Below are 21,512 nucleotides of genomic sequence, written 5' to 3'. Positions count from 1 at the left end.
CTCTCTCTCTCTCTCTCTATATATATATATATATATATATATAGTGACCTTTGATTGCTTCACGCCTCCTATCCGCATCTGATCCTTTCAATATAATATAATATATTATATCTTAATTGATGATTTGCTTCTTCCATGATCTTCACGCCTCCTAATATGTGAATATATATATGTGCATATATAATATTTGCTCTCCTTTTTGTCTTATCTTTTATTTGTGATATTTCTTTCTCTCAATAATTTTATATCTCCTTGCAAAAAAATAATAAAAGATTTGAGTGGATTTTATGCAAGATTATCTTTTGTCCTATAATTAATTTAAAAGAGAGGAAAATCTACAAAAAATAATTAAATAGGTATAAGATATCTATAAATTTAACCAAATAAATCAAAATATACACCTATTTAATTATAAAATATAAACTTATCACTACTAATCATGTTTAATAATCATTTCTGAAATTTAACTGGGCCTATATATGTGAACCCAGTAGCTTCCGGTAGATGAATATTTTTACTTATGAAGTATTTTCTTAAAAAATACTGCATAAGTTAAAATCACTACTTATGAAGTACTGCATCAAGTCTCGGAAGTTGATTTTAACAGAAAGAATTAGTTTCTCATAACGTGATAATTAAGATTAAACCCTTACTAAAAAGAGATACTCATATTTAGTGCATGACAATGTCTCAAATAGTTAGGATTGTCTCAAACAAAAAAAAATCTATAAGCAGCACGAAAAAGGTCTCAGTTGGTAGAATTTCGAAAACGTAGCCGCGGAAAGTTTTGAATAAATCATTCTTAAAAAAATTACTACGGATTAAATCCATCTAATTTTACTAATTATAAATAAATGTCAAGAAACTAGTCTCAATTCTTATTCATATAAAAACTAAAAGTACATTCACCTTCTTCGAATTAAGGGATTTTAATTTACATCCAACAGTCTATCTAGGTACGTACGTAGATACATATGTATGTATGCCATGCAATATGCAAGTTGGCTTCACTCTGTATTCTAGAATTAAAAAGTGACTTGTGGCTTACAGTATGTACTTAAGAGATCTATGATGATGTATGAGAAATGTTGTAATGAAATACTTAAATAAAAAATTGCAAACGAGTATTAGATGAAATATTTTATATTCTATATGATAGGTAAGAAACTGTTTTTATTTTATATTCTATACCCATTAAAATAATTATTTAAAAAAATAAAAAATAGAAAAATTATCCACACTCATTCCCTCTCAAACCACATTCCGCTCCAAGGTCCCACTCTTCTTGGCTTCTTGCTCCTTAATGAAGCCGAAGACGAAGACGAAGACGAAGACTCAGTGCCCGGAGACCCGTGAGAAGACTCGAGGCATCAATCAAATCGGCGGCTCCATCGGCCACTACCCCAAGTCATAATCAACTTTTTAAATTATGCATGTAACTTACTAATCACAATTCACAATCACCATCCACTCTCCGGGAATTTAACTGGGCCCATAGGGACCCACTAACTACTAGTTGATGAATTTTTTTGCTTTACGAAGTATATTTTCTTAGAAAAATTATTGATCTTTCTTAGAACTACCGTTGATATTTAAGTCTAAGTTGGTACAATGTCGAAAATGTAGCGATATTGCCCCTCTGTTAGTGGAATCTCCCAGTCCTGAGATTAGTTTGAAAACCTCCCCTCAAAGTTATAAAGAAATCATTCTAAAAAAATTAATACGTATTAAATCTCTCTAATTTTGTTACTCAGAAATAAATGTCAAGAAACTAATCTCATTTCTTATTCATATAAAAGCTAAAAATACATTCAATGATAGTAAGTGCGTGTGTTGTGAAAATGAGTTGACGGAGAAATTAAAATACAGTATCCGTTTCCCTTTTTGTTTGGTAGTTTTCCATGAAAATTGAAAGCCTAAAAGAATGCGTCAATAACCCGTTGAATCCGCTTCAAACGGCTTAAAGATTAACATAGGCATAATTATTGGTTGGACCAGGCAAACTGCTCGCATAATTGTTGGTTGTCTTCATCCTCACTGCTGCCATCATCATCATTACTACTACTACTGCTATTACTTCTTCTTCTAAAAATGTTTATTCTATTACTATTTCCATCCCACCAAAACAAACCTAGAAAGTGCTTGGAGCACCACGAAATTGTCACGTTAGCACAATACTACACGATCAATATGAATGCTGCTCTGAAATATATTCATAAATCAGTGAAATCACAGATACAGAGCGTAACGGCACTACAGCTTACGAATCACAGTCACAGACACAGACAAAATAGGAATGCAGAATGAGAAATACAGTGAAGGGAGAGAGAGAGACACAGAATCTGTCAGAAAGGAATTTCCAAATCCATGCACACTCACTCTCAATGACCCTGGCCGTTATATGAAATATTCCGCGTCATCCAATTCCCCAAGCTTCCAGGTCTTTCTTCGGGCTCTGCGGCTTTTCCTCAACATAATGGGCTGTTCACGTGTTTTGGGTCATTCTCATCTGGGCCCGTATTACCAGCATCTTTTGCGGAAATACGTGATGGTAGGTTGAGGCTCTAAAGCCAACAAAATAACGTTTCAGATATCCTTCAAACTAGAAACGTATTTCAAACATATTCTAACTAAAAGCAAAATGAACAAGATTGTTCATAAATCAAGCATTCAGAACTTGAAACTATTCCGCTAAATTTATCGACTTTAGACTCAAACCCACCTTACCAAATGTCAGTATTTACTAAACTATGAGCAAGCAAGAACCCTTGAAGATTTGTTACAGACAATTAATGGCTCATTCATCTCGTGTAGCAGGATCCATTCCAGCTGAAGGGCTATCAGCAAAATATTCTCGGTGCCTTACATTTACTCCATACTGTTCACAAGAAATATCGGGGAATGGATGAGAATAATCGTGAATATGTGTGCAGGTTATCACAAAATGATACCCAACGAGCAGAAAGTCTAAATCAAGAAGCTGACAAAATTCCAGGTTGATGCACGCATTCAACTGGCCAAAAACTCAAGTTTGGTTCAGTTCATTATAATTTCATTAATTAAACAAGACAAGCTTGATTTTCTTTTTCTAATTGCAAAAAGTTTGGGTATTACTGAAGTAGTAGTTGGTTATATTTAAAAGTTGATTATATTTAGAAATTAGTAATTAGCTAGTAATCATCATCTTCATAATCATTATCAGCACCATCAACTCCTCCTCCCGCCATAGCCGCCGCTATACCTGCACCAGCTGCCGCTTCCCCAGCTCCTCTGAAAAGTCTCGTCACGAAACCCTAAAAATAGAGAAATGTACTAATCTCTTTTAAAATACGAAAAAGTCACACATGTCTATTTTTCAATGGATTATTACTTGTATTCCTCAATTGTTTCACTAGTGTGATATGAAAAATTAAAATTTCTGAACCAACCTGTGATACATGAATTTTCAAATAAAATGAATAGAAAAGCATGAAAAAAATATGGGGTATTTTTAGTTGCTATTATTTAATCTTATTTTAATTTTGATGACAAAAGTACTGTTCCAAGGGCAAAAATCTCTAGGCAGACTACCTATAGTCAAATTTGAGTAATCAAAACATAAACTAATTTTAAATTTAAGGAATTAAAAGCAATACGAGTCCAAATGAAGCTAGTCTAGGTCGGCGTCTGCGCCTGCGCCTGCGTCTGTCAGGGGATGAAGCGGCGGCTACAGCAGCATCAGAATGCTGTGGCGGAAAGGGATAACCATCCAAACCAGCGTTAGCATTAGAATGCCTTCCCTGAAAAGAATAAGCATCCAAAGAACAATCCAATTACTAAGGTTAATGATGATGACTTGGTTTCGTAAGAATACACATATGGTATAATCTCTTTTAAAATACGAAATAGTCACACCTTTATCTTTGGGGAAATTGCAATTTAGGACCTTGGAATTGTAAAAACGCAGATAGGGACCCTTGACAACTTCACTTTGGGTTTTAACAACTTCATGACATATTATTGTTGTCAAAACCCAAAGTGAAGTTGTCAAGGGTCCCTATCTGTGTTTTTGCAATTCCAAGGTCCTAAATTGCAATTTTCCCTTTATCTTTTCAATAGATTATTAGTTGTATTCCTCAATTATTTCACTAGTGTGATACAAAAAATTAAAATTTCGAAGCCAACCTGTGCTACATACATTTTTAAATAAAATAAATAGCAGGACATGAAAAAATAGTTAAATAAGTCTTATATTAAAAACTGAAAAAATATTACCGCAGAAGGCATTTCCCTCGCTTCCAGTCCCTGAAAAGACAGTCTGCCTCTGTCAGGGGATGAAGCAATAGCTGCAGCTGCAGCAGCATCAAAATGTTGTGCCGGGAAATCATAACCATCCAAACCAGTGTCAGCATGAGAACGCCTTCTCTGAAAAGGATAAGCATCCAAAGGACAATCTAGTTACTAAGGTTAATGATGATGACTTGGTTTCGTAACAATACACATGGTATAATCTCTTTTAAAATACGAAATAGTCACACGCCTATTTTTTCAATAGATTATTAGTTGTATTCTTCAATTATTTTACTAGTGGGATCCGAAAAATTAAAATTTCTAAAGCCAACCTGTGACGCATGCATTTTCAAATAAAATAAAAGGAAAACTAATCTAGCAGTCCTCATGGTTTCATTATGTTTTAAATTGGGTTTTTATGGTTTTTTTTTCTTTTTTATTGAATCCTTAATCTTTACACAGTTAATAATGCCATTTATTGCTGTTAATAAAGTCAACCTCTCTCAGCTTTTCTCCCTCCTCCTCTCAGTCTACTTCCACTCTCGCACAACTATTATGATGTTGTTATCTTTCATTTCTCTTAAAGTTAGGTGTTTTGTGTAGAACATGATGCCTTCTGGGATGTTTGAATTATAACAATCAGATAGTGATAGCCATGAAGCTAGTTGCCCAGAGTTTGGAGAATTTTTCTACATCATGTTTAGTTAGAGTCTTGCTCTTTCTATGGTTTCTTGTATGAAACACTTTTGACGATTTGTGCTTATTTAGGATGATGGCGGTCGCAATAATTTGTTTCAAATCATAGCCCGACATGTGTCTATTTTTTTGGTCTTCGTGGTAGTATGGATTTATTTCTACATCTTAGAAATGCATTACTTGCCCCTTTTATTTTGGTTGAAGAATGAACACTTGAATTCCTTAAAAATAAGCCCATAAAAGTGATGGCCAAGCAAAGAAAAAGAACGATGCCGCCATGAATTTTGGGTGTCTTCTTGTTCTGCAACATTACATAAGTACTAGCAAAAGCAATAAAGGGAGGAAGAACGAGGGAAGAGGGAATTGATTGCACCTCTCTCATTCCCATTTTTTATTTTGAGAGGAAGTGGAAGTGAGAATTGGGGGTGGTGGAGAAGTTATAAGGAGGGAGAAAGAGCAGCGAGAGTGGAAGAGATAATTGCAGGCGGACAGTGGTGTGAGAGCAGAGGTAGATTGAGAGGAGGAGGAAGAAAGAGAGAAGCTAAAGGAAGTCAACTGAGGAAGAGGATGGGCCCAGATGCCACATCATCCATTCTCAATTAAACTAACAGCTTTATTAATAGTTAGGACTGGTATTATTGATGGTGCAAACATTAAGGATTCAATAAACAGAAAAAAATTACAACGACCCAATTCAAAACATGATAAAACTATAAGGACTGTTGGATCGGTTTTCTCTAAAATAAGTAGCATAGCATGAAAAAAAAGGGGGTATTTTTAGTTCCTTATATTTGATCTTACTTTAATTTTAATAACAAAATTACAATGTCAAGGACAAAAATCTTTAAGCAGACTACCTAAAATCAAATTTAGCGGACCAAAAAACACACTGATTTTAAATTTAAGGAATTAAAAGCAATACAAGTCAAGTAAAGATATTACTCTTGCAGTCCTTAATATATGACCTAATTAGAAGGTCGATTTTGATTCTAAATATAGAACCTATTTCTCATATTTACCAATTACTTCTTAAATTACCCTTATTAAATAATTAAATACCACAATAATACTTTTTTACTTATTAATAATACATCTATATACTTTATAAAGTGAGTGACTACTTATTATTCATTAATTCCACACATACATCAATTCTACCATTTTATATTTTTAATAAAATAATTTAAAACATTTTTTGAAATGTCAATTTTTTTGAAGAAGTTTTAATTGAGGGTATTTTGAGAAACATATGCCATATTTATAATTATTACCTAATTTAACTAATTTTTTTAATTTAATCAAAATAGTTAAATAGGTCATGTATTAAAGATCGGATAAGTATTACCCCATAAGCCATTTCCCTCGCTTCCAGTCCCTGTCGGCGTCTGCCACCGGATGGAGCAGCAGTTGCAGCTGCATCTGAATGCTGTGGTGGAAAAGGATAACCATCCAAACCAGCGTTAGCATCAGAACGCCTTCTCTGAAAAGAATAAGCATCCAAAGAACAATCTAATTACTAAGGTTAATGACGACGACTTGGATTCGTAAGAATACACATATGGTATAATCTCTTTTAAAATACGAAATAGTCACACCTCTATTTTTTCAATAGATTATTAGTTGTATTCCTCAATTATTTCACTAGTATGATACAAAAAATTAAAATTTCTGAAGCCAACCTGTGATACATGCATTTTCATGAAAAAAAAGGGATATTTTTAGTTCCTTACATTTGATCTTATTTTAATTTTAATAACGAAAATACTGTCCCAAGGACAAAAATCTTTAAGCAGACTATCTAAAATCAAATTTAAAAGGACCAAAAAACACACTAATGTTAAATTTAAGGAATTAAAAGCAATACAAGTCCAAGTAAAAATATTACTCCTCTGGCCTTTAATATAGAATTTAATTAGAAGGTTGATCTTAGTCTTAAATATAATACTTATTTTTTATATTTACCAATTCTTTCCTAAATTAACTTCATTAAATAATTAAATACCATAATAATACTTTTTACTCATTAATAATACATCTATATACTTTATGAAGTGAGTGACTACTTATTACTCATTAGTTCTACACATACATCAATTTTACCATTTTATATTTTTAATAAAATAATTTAAAACATTTTTTGAAATGTCAGTTTTTTTGAAGAAGTTTTAACTGAAAGTATTTCAGAAAACATATGTCATATTTATAATTGTTATCTAACTGAACTAACCTTTTTAATTTAATCAAAATAATTAAATAGGTCCTGTATTAAAAACCGGAGTAGTGTTACCCCAGAAGGCATTTCCCTCACTCCCAGTCCCTGAAAAGACTGTCTGCCTCTGTCAGGGGATGAAGCAGCAGCAGCATCAGCATCAGCATCAGAATGCTGCGGTGGAAAAGAATAACCATCCAAACCAGCAGTAGCATTAGAACGCCTTCTCTGAAAAGAATAAGCATCCAAAGAACAATCTAATTACCAAGGTTAATGATGACGACTTGGTTTACATATATAAATCCTGGGGACTCACCTGGCCATCTCTATTCCTGTCCATTGACGCGGACCAACTCCTCATCCTTCCCTTTTCTTCCTCTGTGGAGTTTTGATGCGCAGTTATCGCCACCTCCCTTTTCTATCTCTTCACATTTCAGCACCGTGGCCCTACAACTCCCCACACACACACACACAGGTATACGGGACACACATGTACGAGCCACGGACCAAATTTAAAAGCCGTTAATTAAGGAGAGTACTGCTTCGTGGTTTTCTACTTTAATCCTTTGCAGTCAGGTAAACGCAAGCCGAGAAACGAGTCAATTATGGTGCACAGGAGCAACACATGTGAACCTCTTTCTGTGATGACCTCCGCAATGGAATCCAATGCTTATTTACTTTTACACAATCAGGTGGGGATTTCATTATGGAAAAAACTCGCAGAGTCTTTGGTGAAAACCGAGTGCCCCTCAATTCTATATCACTTCTAGGCTTTTATAACATCCTAAATTTTATTTTAGAATTTATAAAAAAATAGTAAATAAGTAAATAACAATATATATAATATATAAAAATATAAATATAATACTCTTTTGATCCTTAATATAAGACCTATTTAACTAATGTCATTAGATTAAAGAAGTTAAATAAGTTAGTTAATTATAAAAATATATTATGATTGAATGAGTATCTAAAGAGATAATTTAAGAAAAATTGATAAATATGAAAAATAAATCTTATATTTAAAACTAAAATCAATTCAACAATGTGGCCTTATATTAAGGACCGAAAAAATAATATTATTATTATAAGATAATATTACCGCTAGTCCTTAATATAAGACCTTGTTTGACTTTTATTTTGATCCTAAATATAAGATTCCAATCTATTTTATTTCTAATATTTATACATTTTTTTTAAAGCAGTCATTCTAATTTTAGCCAACACACTTAATTAGCAAGGATATTTTAAGAAAGACAATACCTATTTATTACAAATAACTAACTTAACTTATTTTCTTAATCTTCTCAAATTAAACAACTACCTATTTATTAACATGAACAAGTTCTACCCCAAAAAAAATGATTACTATGAACACAGGCATCAAGCAGTGGGAAAAGGAAATTTCTTGGTCGGCCACCGAAACATGTGGGCAAGTCGATTAATGATGAGTAACGCTATAAAAGAAATTACTAATCTGCAAACATGAATAATTAATAACGAGGGTTTGGCCAAAAAAAAAAAAAAGAATAATTAATAACGAGGGGGGATCAGGATCGATGGAGGACATAAGGAGGGTTACAAAAGCTGAGCATGCAAACTTCTCTGATGAAGATAAGACAGAGCTGGAGAGTTCCAGTCAATGGACAAAGATGGAGATGGCAAAATCAGCATTCATGAGTTGAGGGAACATTCCAACCAACACATTAACAGTTTCTTCAGCCTCCTCGATCGAAACGGCGATGGCTTACTGCAGTTTGAGGAGTTCTTAATTCTGAACTACATCAGTAAAAGCGGCAGGCCTTTTTGTGCTGCCTGCAAAGATTTCATCCCTACTTCGTTCTTCATTTGCAGGCAGTGTCGTTTGAGCCCCAATAATAATAATAATACTAATAATACATCTTACGATCTGTGAATTAAGTGCTACCACGAGGGCAAAAAAAGTGATCACAACCACGATGAGTTTGACGATAATTGTACACTTTTGCTCACTCTTCAACGCATGCTTTTATCTGCTGATCAACCTCGACAGGAACCCATGCATCCATCGGCACAATATTGTTTGGTATTATTCGTGTTTGATTTTTTTTAATTGGTTTAAATTTGCCTATTTGTTGCCCTTAGTATTTAAAATTAATTTTTAGTTAAAAAATCTGTTATTTGTGACATATATCATATTTAAACTATTTAGATTGATTGATATATTATTCAAGATGGTTTTGGTAGCAGTTACACATGTTAAGGTTTTATCAAATGATAGTTCTACCTTATACATATAATTAATAATGATATTTTAGAAAAATAACACTTACTTACTTCAATCAACTAATTTAACTAATTTTTTTATTCTACTTAAATTAATCAATCAGTTTTTATTTTAAGGATCGAAAGTAGTAATATCTTTTGTTCATAAATCAAGCATTCAGAAATTGAAACTATTCCACTAAATTCATCGACTTTAGACTCAAATCCACCTTACCAAATGTCAGTATTTACTAAACTATGAGCAAGCAAGAAGCCTTGAAGATTTGTTACAGACAATTAATGGCTCATTCATCTCGTGTAGCAGGATCCATTCCAGCTGAAGGGCTATCAGCAAAATATTCTTGGTGCCTTACATTTACTCCATACTGTTCACAAGAGATGTTGAGGAATGGATGAGAATAATCGTGAATGTGTGCAGTTGATCACAAAATGACACCCAACGAACAAAAAAGTCTAGCTCAAGAAGCTGACAAAATTCCAAGTTGATGCAGGCATTCAACCGGCCAAAAACTCAAGTTTGGTTCAGTTCATTATAATTTCATTTGATTAAACAAGACAAGCTTGAATTTTTTTTTTATTGCAAAAAGTTTGGGTATTACTGAAGTAGTAGTTGGTACAAGTCAGAATGAGAAAAGTCAAAACTAAGTTCCCCATTTTACATGTAGAGATTAGTTCTTACCTCACGCAGGGCCTTTGATAGGTCCTCCATTGTCAATGTTAGGCGCTTATCCTGTGCAAACAAGATTTACAAGACACTGACATACATATAATAAGAAATAAGAATAGCAAAGACAAAAAATACTGCAAGCATCAGTTGAGGACCTTCTGTTGCTTATCCTTTTTGTCCTTTGGAATTGTTGCCTGCCTTGCTTTGCAGTGCCTACAAGAGCAGGCAGTAGAAATTCAAATATGTTGACGTCATCAACCCAACACAAAAAGTTCGGCGATTAAATTACTCATAGCATAGCAACCAAAAAGACTACCTATAGCATGACTAGATCTCATAATGATTAAATCTCAAAAAACCAAAAATCGAGCTTGTAAACTAAGAAATAAACTGATTCTATTATGCACAAAACTTGTGGCCATAACAGAAATTAAAAGCATAAAAGAGAAAGAAATGGCTCAATAAGCATACTGTAGGGCGTCATTGGCAACTTCAGCTACAAACTTCTGGGTAGCAACAGCTACAAGTCTAGTTCTGCCAGAAAAAGAAAAAAAAAGTCAACTAGACCAGACAACATATGCACAAGAAATGATGGGGCCCAAAGATCCAAATGAGTAACATATCATTCAACAATTTTCACTCTAAATAAAAGTAATTATGAGCCCCCTCACCCATCCAACTAGACTGTGCAACTTCAATAGCCAGTAAATGTTCGATTTTGGAGTATTTGATGCATTACTTTCTTTTACCATTAATAAATTTTCTATAAAAATTATGTTGATTTTGAATGTAACTCAACTTTCTGATACTTTAATATATATATATATTTCCTTTCTTCAATCTACAGTCTACATTATTCTGGAAATAAAAGTAAAAACGTCCTATTAGAATTAAAAGTACGAAGGAAAGAGATACGACTAATAAGATTAGCAACGGGTCATTGATCCAAAATTACACTATATTTGAACTTAGATGCACACATTTCAGCGAGCCAAATCAGTTCACATCCCAGAAACAGATGGCAGAGCACTCTCTTTGTGACAAAAGAATGCTCAAATAAACAATATCTAAATGGAGTGAACAAGATGATTGACTTCCCCAAAAAAAAAGAAAAGAAGTACCTACAATCGAACATCAGGACATTGAAAGCCACTCTTAGCTAAGTAATGCTCCACCAATTCATCTGGTATCTATCAGAGATATAAAAATAAAAGAGAAAGGAGTTAGCGATGGGCTTTAGATGTTCTAATGAATATAAAGCAAGCTAAGGAAGTTTTCTCAGGTCATTGATAGTGAAAGAAACTTACTGTAGGAGTGTAATCCATTAAAGAAGCTAGAAATTCTGATAGTGCAGCATCGTCATCATGCCTGCCTTCACTTGATTGTGGGTTATGATTCATCTTTCTCAATCCTCTTTAAAGGCTTGTTCAAGGCTGTCAACCAATATTTATGTATGTTCCACAGAGTCAATAGCAGAATTGTCGGAATTTTGTTTTGATCAGCCATAAACCATGTATGATGAACACAAAAAATATATAATGCCAAAGATATCTCATCAATGAGAACCATAGAAAGCTATTTAAAATTAATATCAAAAGTAGCTTTATATCATTAATGCATAACTCCTTCAAGCAACAAACAAGTCGGTTTACTATCAGATCTCAAACATTTTGAGCTTACAACAAACTTTAGTTAAAGAATTTCACACATAGGTCCACACTAAAAATACCATAGAAAACTAGAAATCAAGACAAATAACAAGTTAAATAAAAGAAAATCAAACTTGCAAAAATTAATTAAGGGATTGAAAAATATAAGATAGCAAAAAAAGCTACCTACTTTCCAATCTAAACGGTTAAGAATGAAATGATAAATTCTAGAATTAAAGGCTTACACGAAAGCAAGATAATATACCTGATGATATCAGAAATTCTTATTTAGGTAGAGGCCTCTAGTCTTTCAAATATATCAGACCTTGAATGGCCATAACACTGATATCATTAGTTTTGCTATTTTAACATTTCATTTGTTCCTTCTATGTCACTAAAACAACAGATTCTGGCATATAGCCATAGGCGGGCCTAGATTACAATCAGGGCATCTGTCCCTACTGAAGTATTTTAAATATGGATAGCTGATATCAGAATCTTTTAATTTTTGTTCCAGATACTTTAACGAAGATGCCTTAGCAAGCCAATAGATTCAGGCAACTCCTCCAAGCCACTGAAGAATGGCTATAACAGCACTCGCAATTTATGTTCTTCCAATTTCATCTTGAAATTTATAATCTTGAAAAGTGTTGCCTAAAGTGAGTAAGGTGGGCAATTGCTAGTTTCTGTCAATAGCTTCTAAATTCACAGTCCAATAAGCAGCAGGAAATGATTTAGATTCAATCTTCTGAATTGCCAGACACAAATCGACCCCAGTCATTCACCAGATCATGCATCACAACTACCTTGAGAATTTTCTAAATTGATGATTATAAAAAGAGATTGATAAGCAGAACGCCATTACACAAAAAATCCAACATTGCACAGCAACACAGTCCAAAGTATATAAGTCGAGAATAATCAGAATAAAGAGGGCAGGAATATGATAGCCAATTACACACCATTCAACCAAAATACTAGTAATCAAAGTTAAAAATTTTAAACTCAATCTGTAAATATTCCCAGATTCAAAAGCGTCAGTATTCAAACGATTAAACAACTTGATTCAAAGCCAAATTAAAAGGAAAAATCTAAAACAAATAAAGAAACGGCGCGAAGGCATCCGACACATGTATGAAACCCACGCAGGGAACAGATGACGCGGGGAACAAATTCGAGTCTAGATTGAACAAATCAATCTTACAAGAGGGAGAAGACAAAGCCCTAATGTTCGAACCTTCTTCAGTCCTTCCCCGGGAACAAACACGCAGGGCCGACAGCGGTGGACGGCAAGCTCGACCGGGTGTGCAATGCTTGTTCGTCGACGGAGAAAAATGGATCTGCTTCTTATGCCAAATGAGCGAGACTATTCAATAGAAGTCCTGGTGGCTTGGTAAATATTTTCTCGGAAAATTTTATGTGAAGTATCATTAACTTTTTTTAATTACGTTATTCTATTTTTAAAATATTATTCTTAAATTATAAATTTATATGAAAAATGCTGGTAAAAAAAATTTATATGAAAAATACTGCCTCCAGTTCTTAATATAAAATCTCATTTAACTTTTATTTTGGTCCTAAATATAAGATCCCAATCCACTTTATCTATCATATTTATATATATATTTTTTCTAAAGTAGTCTTTTTAACAATAGTTGTTCTAGCCAATACCCTTGATTAATAAGGATATTTTAGGAAAGACAACACTTATTTAAAACAAATAATTAACTCAACTTACTTTTTTATTCTTTTTAAATTAGTCAACTAGCTTTTATAATTAGAACAAATGTAGTATAAGACAAATGATTATATATATGACCAATGAATTCAATATAAGATCCTAATGCTACTGTTCCCCAGCAATAATGATTATAATTAATATCCAGACAAAAATGATAATAATTAATAATAGATTATAATTATGGAAAATATTTGGCCAAAAAATCATATAGGTGACTAGAAAAACAACTCTCGCGAGGCAGGAGAATTATTACGATTTTGAAGAGGAAATGCAATTCTTGCTCTTGTGATTTTCATAATTTATTCCTGTCATTAATAATCAAATTTGGCTTCTAAATGTACCTTCCCATCATATGTGAAATCAAGACTAATAACCCGTTTGTTTCGCCAAATCATGGGTTTGTAATATCCTCAATCCTTAATATAAAAGTTAGTTAACTAATTTGAATATATTAAAAATTTATAATAGATATATATTATTTTTTAAAAAATATCTTTAATAATTAACTGTATTAAAAAATTATATAAATATGACAAAATAAATTGAAATTTTATATTTAAAATCAAATTAAATAAGTACATGATAATATATCAAAAGCAAGATCATTTTCATGCATCCTCGTAATCATGCTAGAAGAGTCTGGCTGCCCTCTCCGGTTTTAATTTTTAAACGAACACGAGTAGTTTTTATCATGCAAGCCTAATTGGCCCATTCCCCTTATCCAGGACAAAACAGAACTATTAAAGCATTAAGCGTTGAACAGAAAAAAGAAAAAACCTAAACTTGCCGTTTATCTATCACCATTATCATATGAACGCGCCAACGGGTCAAAGCCACCAAGCCCCACTTCATAATTCGCACCGAAAAAAATCCTGAGGGAAATACAGTTCTTAACCCCTTTTTTTTTTTACCTTGGACTTCCGAGTTTAAACAGTTTGAGCCAAAACGACAACTGACTTGACCATACAAATCGAGGAAGAAATCGCATCATAGCTTGGCATCTCTCTTTGCCGCCGCCTCTGGCGAACGTTGTTCTTCTGAACTCTGTTACTCTGACACAAGCAACGGAAGCTTCCTAATCAGCTGCGGCACAGCAATGGCTTCCTCGGTCTTTTCTCTGGCCTCCACTTCTTTTCCCCACAGCAAGGTTAGTTCGACTCCTTTACATTTTCCTGCTTCCCCCGAATGCAACATGTGGTTTTTATTTCACCTGGTTTCTTGCTGGCTGGATTCTTCCTTTCCGTGTTGAAATTGGTTAACTATGCTCAAACCCATCTCTGTCTTGATTTTCTGTCCTTCAGAAAGATTTGGGTCTCTCCGCTTTCGCTTCGACGTCGCCTCTTTCAGCTCGAAAATGTGAGAGAGCTGTCTCAAGGAGAATTTCTTGTTCGGTTGTAGCTCCTCAGCAATCGGAACGCAAATCTTCCGCCACTGGATCAGTTCTGTTGCTTCGTTATCGCTTGTGCTTTTGGATTTATGTTTTTCTGAACCCTAGTTTGTAACTTGTTGTGGCTGGAATGACCGATTGCAGGTCAAGACAGCAATGACGATGACAGAGAAGATTTTGGCTAGGGCGTCTGAGAAGCCCCAGTTGAGCCCAGGGGACAATGTTTGGGTTAATGTTGATATTTTGATGACCCATGACGTATGCGGTCCTGGTTCTATCGGAATTTTCCAGAAAGAATTCGGTGAGAATGCAAAGGTAATTATTATCTGTTACCCAATACCTCTGATTGATAATTTGTTTCTAATGATTATAAACTAAACTGAGATGTTACGTTCGATAAATATTAGAATTGCTGTGCAGTGATATGTGTTTTTCACTGCCACTGAAATTAAAGAGCTATTTGGGGTTGGATGAATTTCTTATATTTGACTTAGAAAATATGAAGAGAGCCAAATATAGTAATTGAAGCGTTTCAAAAACAGAAATTTTATACCTGGCATTTAGCGCAAGATTTGTCATTAAAGGTTTCATCTACCGCAACATAACTATTCAGCTGTTCATTATTTAAAAGAAATAAAATTGGAGCAATAAATTTTCTTCTACAGAAGATGGAAGCAATACATTTTTTGCTTGAGGTTTTTAGTCAAATTATTTTGCTTATGCTTATATGAACGATCAAAAAGTGTTCTAATGCTTATATGATTCCTGACTGGATTTTGTTTTGTAATACAAGGTTTGGGACCGTGAAAAGCTGGTTATAATTCCTGATCATTACATCTTCACAAGCGATGAACGTGCCAATCGCAATGTGGACATTTTAAGGGAATTCTGCCAGGAGCAAAACATCAAGTACTTTTATGATATTAAAGATTTGAGTAATTTTAAGGTATGCTGTTATTTTCTTCGATGTCAATTTGTTATTTTGGATTCTGTAAAGGCACATGGTAAATTCTTATAGCGAGGGAATTGAATGTGGGCATATAATCATGCAGGCAAACCCAGATTACAAAGGTGTGTGCCATGTTGCTCTTGCTCAGGAAGGCCATTGCAGGCCGGGAGAGGTTTGCTTGATCTACAATTAAACAGCTGGTGCTTAACAGCATTGTGGTCCACTCTTTGTTGAACTTATTCTTTTCCTGCAGGTTCTTCTGGGTACCGATTCTCACACTTGTACTGCTGGAGCATTTGGTCAGTTTGCTACGGGCATTGGTAATACTGATGCAGGTTTTGTACTGGGGACAGGGAAGCTTCTGCTCAAGGTCAGTCGGTTTTTCATTGTGGTCTATATGAGGCTTTTGCTATTTTTAAATACTCACGATATGACGTCTCATTCATCTTTACTACGAAAAACTAGAGTTTAGTGCGCTAACTGTAGCTTTTCTTGAATCAAGGCATATCTGGGGTGAAGTATAATCCTCTCTGAATTTGAATCATTGCATTTATTAGGTAGTTGATTTTAGACTCGAATGTGGTTGGTTTTGCTTCTACTTTGCTCTCATTAGGTTGGAGGATGGTGGCTTTTATAATTTTTTTTTCTTGGCTTTTCCTTTCCTTTTTACTATCTTTAGTATTCTTATGTTCTAGACCAACTTATTATAGCCATCTTTTGTTGGTTGCCTCCCCATTTTACTGGGATACCTTCAGATGTAATGCCCTTTTCATGCCTGTATAATAAAGTTTATAATTGCAGGTGCCTCCAACTCTGAGATTTGTATTGGATGGAGAAATGCCGCCTTATTTGCTTGCAAAGGATTTAATATTGCAAGTAAGTTTGCCTAAATATTGGCTTTTCAATTCTATCAGATTTATCATTGACATTCATATGGTAGCTGACTGAGGTATGTCTTATTAGTTTTGTTTCTACTTCCTAAATATATACCATTGCATCCTTGCTTGTATCAATGTTGTAATCTTGCAGATTATTGGTGAAATAACTATGGCTGGTGCGACATATAAGGCTATGGAGTTTGTTGGCACAACTGTTGAGAGTCTTAATGTGAGTATATCCTACCAAGATATTATGCTAGAAAACATTGTGCCGTCCTAAATATTTCTTCAGTCTCTGAACTTCATTTATGATGATTATTTATGTTGCTTTGGTAACATTCTGTGTTGAGTAGATGGAAGAACGAATGACATTGTGCAACATGGTTGTTGAAGCTGGTGGAAAGAATGGTGTTGTTCCGGCTGATAGCACCACATATAAGTATCTTGAGGTTTGTGCAACTGATACATTCAAAATTGATGTTGGAAGTTGTGAAATCTTTCCAGATTATGTTTGTTTACTGTAATGATTTTATTCTGCTGTTAAGCATTTTTTAGTTAGTCAACTCTATCCTCTCCCTTCTAATCCTTCCGTGTATATCACAAAGTAGGTAGGTTATTTCAGAACATTTGATTCATGATTCCTTGGATTGAGCAGCTGATTTTTTAGCCATCGTCCTTTTCTGCCTTCAAGTAATAATTTTCAGAGCTGATAACTCTGGAAATCTTCATATGTGTTGCCTTCCATGTTATATGTATATGTTTTGTGTTTTGCATGTTTGTTTGAATAATTGTAATCTGTGACGCTTTGGCTGAATCAATTCAGTGAGGCTTAGCATCATTGGGAGATTTTTGTTTTTGCCTAAGATGGGTGGCTGCGTGTGATTTCTTCATGTGTGATGGCTTGTTTTTAATATGGGATTGTCTCATGCCTAACAAGGGGGTTTTAATGTTGTAATCATTTCTTGTGCAGGGCAAGACATCTGTTGCATATGAACCACTTTATAGTGACAACCAAGCTAGGTAGTTATAGTCCTTTATTGGCCTTTTTTTCTTTTTCCATATATTTAGTATTGGCACCTGGAAATGCTCGTGTCTATTTCAATATAACACCTAGAATTATAAGCACGCTATCTGAGGCAATAGAGGTCCGTTCTCTGGGCAACTTAGTCTTACCAACAAAATTTGAACGTCACTTTCATTGTAAATGGGAGAAAACTCAATCATATTATGAATCGACTGTTACTAATACTTGGTTTTATATGCTCGCTTTATTGGCATCCAGGTTTCTTGCCGACTATAGATTTGATGTCTCGAAACTGGAGCCGCTGGTGGCCAAGGTGAGTAATTTGATTTGATTGTGGCGAGGTTTTATGTGTAAATCTGCCAGGAATACTTTTTTTTTTTTTAATCTGCTGCTGTTAGTTTTTATGGCTTATATGATCCTTCGGTTTTCACAGCCCCATTCTCCTGATAACCGTGCTTTGGCAAGAGAATGCAAGGATGTAAAAATTGACAGAGTATATATAGGATCTTGCACAGGTGGTAAGACGGAGGATTTCATGGCTGCAGCAAAAGTTTTTCTAGCTTCAGTAAGCATTATATGCTCCTGTTGCCAATTTTGTGATATATGCTTGCCAATTTTGTGATATATGCGCTCCAATAATTTAAAATCTCATATGCTGAACATTATAAAATTGTATTTGATTTTAATTTTTATGGCTTGTAATTGATGGCTTTTCTGGATAACCGATCTTTCTGCTAAACGACGGGCTGTTAGTGCTGTGTGATAAACAGGCGTCTTAGAATGTGCATGCCTGATTTGCATTTTTCTTATGGTATTGTATATTGCATTGCAGCATATATTACATCTCATACGGATTTAAGTAAGCTACTTTATGAAATGTTTGTATCAATGTCTCCAATCAATTTTGTGAAATATGTTTTTAATGTAACTAGACATGTTTTCTTGTGCATAGCACAAAACTGGAAAAACGAGTCACGCTTTTCATGACTTACGAATAGTGCAACTTGATATAGATTGTAGCATTAATGATTACCTGTAGAAAGGATCACATAATGCCAAAACACAAAGCACCGGTGGTGAGCCATCTTTTTAAAAAATTTACTGTTCTGTTGCCAATTCATGGTGATCTGCTTCCTGTAGGATCAGAGTCATTTTATTTTGGGTTCTATCTTGGAAGGTGTGATATTTTTTTTTAACTCTGCTGAAGAGCTTGATGTGCATCTGCAGGGTAAAAAAGTAAAAGTTCCGACATTTCTTGTACCTGCAACCCAGAAGGTATGAGAAGTTTCCCATATTTAGTTTCAGGGGCTTTGCAGCTTTAAATTCCCATAGGAAACGATTATAGATAATTGTGGAGCTGGGATCCTGTCTAATAAAAGCAGTGTTGCGGTGAGGGGAGGGAGAGAGAGATATGTCGAAGACTCACCTATCGGTGTGGGTTTACTCTTATCTCTCCTCTCTGCTCCACTGGGGAGCATCCACTTGGATGGTTGTGACATGGCGTATCTATTTGTGGATCTGCAGGTGTGGATGGACTTGTATAGCATTCCGGTCCCCGGATCTGGTGGTAAAACTTGCTCCCAGATTTTCGAAGAAGCTGGGTGTGACACACCTGCAAGTCCTAGCTGTGGTGCTTGTTTGGGTGGCCCAAAAGATACCTATGCCCGATTAAATGAACCTCAGGCAAGTTCCTCTGTTTCTGTTTGGAACATCTAGGACCACGTAGGATTTGGTCCATCCTCCAACATTAACTTCTCTGTAACGAACTAAAGTGACCTACGACATCAGCATTGGTCTTTGAGTAAATATGTTCAAAGATCAATGCCAATATCGCGAATGTGCCACCATTAATGTCTTGAGAAATGGAATTTGATAATTTTGAAGCAACCATTTGATTTACTGTATAATCTATACCCGGCAACTGCAGTTGATTGTCATTTTCATGCTTTCTAAAAATTGACTGGAAATTGAACCCATTTATTATCATCTGTTTTTGCAGGTTTGTGTTTCGACTACAAACCGGAACTTCCCTGGGCGTATGGGACACAAAGAAGGTCAGATATATTTGGCATCTCCGTATACTGCAGCTGCCTCCGCGTTGACCGGTTTTGTCACTGACCCAAGGGATTTTTTGCAGTAAATTATTGTTATATCAATAATATTCTTGTAAAGTACGCCTTGGTCAGTTTTGTATTCTCTAACATTAAAGACATTATTGATGTTACTTGATGACCCTTTAGTTTGAGGTAATCGTTCATGGTTGTTGTTGAGAGAACGGATGGAGATGTTATTTATGCATAGAATTTCTTGCTGCTCTGTATGGTGCCTTTGCGAGAACAAAGCTTAAGGTGGCATGAACAGTGAGGAGCATCCTTAAACTAGTTTTCTGCATGTTAAATGGAAACAGTCAAGTAGGGTGGTGTTTTGAGATATAGGGGTTTGGTATAATAGTACTCTTCCGGTTCTTAATATAAGACCTATTTAACTAATTTGATTAGATTAAAGAAGTTAGGTAAGTTAGTTAATTATAAGAAAAGTAATACATTTTTTCTAAAACACCATAATCATCTTTCTTAATACTTCCTTTTCTTTTCCTACCTAATTATGGTTGAAGGGGTATTTACAGGGATAATTTAGAAAAAAATTAAAAAATATAAAAAATAAATCTTATATTTAGGAACAAAATTAGGAACAAAACTAACTTAAGAATTAGGTCCTATATAATCATGATGTATATTTTATTATGATGATGTAATGGAATTTTACCCAAAAAATAATGTGGCCTTTTATTCAAACTGTTTTCTCGTCACGCAAGGATTCCTCATCTAAGCGAAATCTTTCCGTGTTAACGAGGTTTGGAGACATTGTTTACTCTTGTTTTTTCATTCTTTTTTTTTAATTTGGTAAGCGAAATCTATTTTCCAAAAACGAAAAGCGTTGATCACAAAATTGAATTAATCGCGGCCATCTTCATTGCTCGCTTTGCGTCACGGAGCCACTTTCTTACTGTGGGTCTCGTGGCAACCAGTGGCGCCACATTGATTCAGTGAACTGAAAAACCGGACACGTAATTCAATCTCCGATCTTGGGTGAATTGTGGTTGAATTGGTCATAAACAAATGAATACATTTTAAATAATAAAAATAATATATAATTAAAAAGGTGACATCTGTCAATACTCATGTCTTCATGCAAGATTTATGTGCTTGTTATATAACTTAGAATACATACGTATAAGTATGTTAGCATGTTTCCGACATATTTGTTAAATTTTCTTCCTTTCTTTGTACTTATTTAATACTCCTCTGATTCTTATTATAAGCTTCATATAACTAATTTAAAGATGACGAACAATTAGTTAAAAGTAATAAATATATTATAAATATAGTTTTGTTTTTAAACATGTCCTTATAATAAATGATAAAAAGGATGAAAAAGAATGTATGAGAAATGTGATAAGAGAATATGACAAATGAGAGAGAATAAATAATTAAGAGTAAAATTAAAAAAAAACAAATCCCTAATTAAAACTTATCAAAAGGACTACACCTTGCTCTAAATTTGAATGTTATGAATAAGTGATCTTCATTCAATGCTTATCACAATGATGAGTACCATGTACTTATCACTATAATACAATCTAAATAATTTAAAATCTAATATGGATAGTTCAGATTTAAAATTTTTAATATACAATTTTTTAATAATAAATCTATTTTTTAAAGATATGTTAGTTATGATATTATTTTTATTTTAAATTCTGTATCTATTAAAACAA

At 34.1% G+C, this 21,512-nt stretch overlaps 3 protein-coding genes across 5 annotated transcripts; 1 reads left to right on the top strand and 2 right to left on the bottom strand.

Moving 5' to 3' along the window:
• Window positions 1–3,161: 3,161 nt before the first annotated feature.
• On the bottom strand, window positions 3,162–7,783 carry LOC114730495 (serine/arginine repetitive matrix protein 3-like). 2 transcript variants are annotated; one of them, XM_028917575.1, is made up of 6 exons: window positions 7,491–7,783; window positions 7,253–7,402; window positions 6,311–6,445; window positions 4,255–4,404; window positions 3,636–3,779; window positions 3,162–3,293 (listed from the first exon to the last, which is right to left on the bottom strand). In XM_028917575.1, the coding sequence occupies exons 1-6, from the start codon at window positions 7,533–7,535 to the stop codon at window positions 3,171–3,173; spliced, it is 747 nt and encodes a 248-aa protein (XP_028773408.1). In that variant the 5' UTR covers window positions 7,536–7,783; the 3' UTR covers window positions 3,162–3,170. The 2 variants fall into 2 exon arrangements, with proteins under 2 accessions (XP_028773408.1, XP_028773409.1); XM_028917576.1 differs by having other exon boundaries at window positions 3,636–3,725.
• Window positions 7,784–9,564: 1,781 nt separating this feature from the next.
• Window positions 9,565–13,092, bottom strand: LOC114730501 (transcription initiation factor TFIID subunit 10). Of its 2 annotated transcripts, none has more exons than XM_028917583.1 (7): window positions 12,993–13,092; window positions 11,414–11,539; window positions 11,232–11,296; window positions 10,578–10,640; window positions 10,262–10,319; window positions 10,119–10,169; window positions 9,565–9,804 (listed from the first exon to the last, which is right to left on the bottom strand). In XM_028917583.1, exons 2-7 carry the CDS (start codon window positions 11,504–11,506, stop codon window positions 9,724–9,726), a joined length of 411 nt encoding a protein of 136 aa, XP_028773416.1. In that variant the 5' UTR covers window positions 11,507–11,539; window positions 12,993–13,092; the 3' UTR covers window positions 9,565–9,723. The 2 variants fall into 2 exon arrangements, with proteins under 2 accessions (XP_028773416.1, XP_028773415.1); XM_028917582.1 differs by having other exon boundaries at window positions 12,960–13,077.
• A 1,455-nt stretch (window positions 13,093–14,547) lies between these two features.
• Window positions 14,548–20,030, top strand: LOC114730498 (3-isopropylmalate dehydratase large subunit, chloroplastic-like). The gene is made up of 15 exons (XM_028917580.1): window positions 14,548–14,643; window positions 14,798–14,935; window positions 15,028–15,198; window positions 15,677–15,829; window positions 15,936–16,004; window positions 16,086–16,202; window positions 16,634–16,708; window positions 16,862–16,939; window positions 17,064–17,159; window positions 17,681–17,730; window positions 17,993–18,047; window positions 18,168–18,299; window positions 18,962–19,009; window positions 19,259–19,417; window positions 19,734–20,030. The coding sequence occupies exons 1-15, from the start codon at window positions 14,593–14,595 to the stop codon at window positions 19,872–19,874; spliced, it is 1,533 nt and encodes a 510-aa protein (XP_028773413.1). The 5' UTR covers window positions 14,548–14,592; the 3' UTR covers window positions 19,875–20,030.
• Window positions 20,031–21,512: the final 1,482 nt, after the last annotated feature.

The sequence above is a fragment of the Neltuma alba genome, unplaced genomic scaffold, assembly GCF_004799145.2.
Source record: "Neltuma alba isolate B1F8T4 unplaced genomic scaffold, ASM479914v2 tig00012741_pilon, whole genome shotgun sequence".
In the NCBI taxonomy this organism is placed as follows: Eukaryota; Viridiplantae; Streptophyta; class Magnoliopsida; order Fabales; family Fabaceae; genus Neltuma; species Neltuma alba.
This window is presented reverse-complemented; position numbering and strand designations above follow the sequence as displayed.

Excerpts from the sequence above, each read along its gene's own strand:
- LOC114730498 (XM_028917580.1), top strand. The coding sequence starts at position 14,593 with ATGGCTTCCTCGGTCTTTTCTCTGGCCTCCACTTCTTTTCCCCACAGC. Across the intron at positions 14,936-15,027 it reads AATCTTCCGCCACTGGATCA|GTCAAGACAGCAATGACGAT; the intron begins GTTCTGTTGCTT and ends GACCGATTGCAG. Across the intron at positions 16,203-16,633 it reads CAGGGAAGCTTCTGCTCAAG|GTGCCTCCAACTCTGAGATT; the intron begins GTCAGTCGGTTT and ends TTATAATTGCAG.
- LOC114730495 (XM_028917575.1), bottom strand. The coding sequence starts at position 7,535 with ATGAGGAGTTGGTCCGCGTCAATGGACAGGAATAGAGATGGCCAG. Across the intron at positions 6,446-7,252 it reads TGAGGGAAATGCCTTCTGGG|AGAAGGCGTTCTGATGCTAA; the intron begins GTAACACTACTC and ends TATTCTTTTCAG. Across the intron at positions 4,405-6,310 it reads CGAGGGAAATGGCTTATGGG|AGAAGGCGTTCTCATGCTGA; the intron begins GTAATACTTATC and ends TATCCTTTTCAG.
- LOC114730501 (XM_028917583.1), bottom strand. The coding sequence starts at position 11,506 with ATGAATCATAACCCACAATCAAGTGAAGGCAGGCATGATGACGATGCT. Across the intron at positions 10,320-10,577 it reads GTTGCCAATGACGCCCTACA|GCACTGCAAAGCAAGGCAGG; the intron begins GTATGCTTATTG and ends CTGCTCTTGTAG. Across the intron at positions 10,170-10,261 it reads AAAAGGATAAGCAACAGAAG|GATAAGCGCCTAACATTGAC; the intron begins GTCCTCAACTGA and ends TTGTTTGCACAG.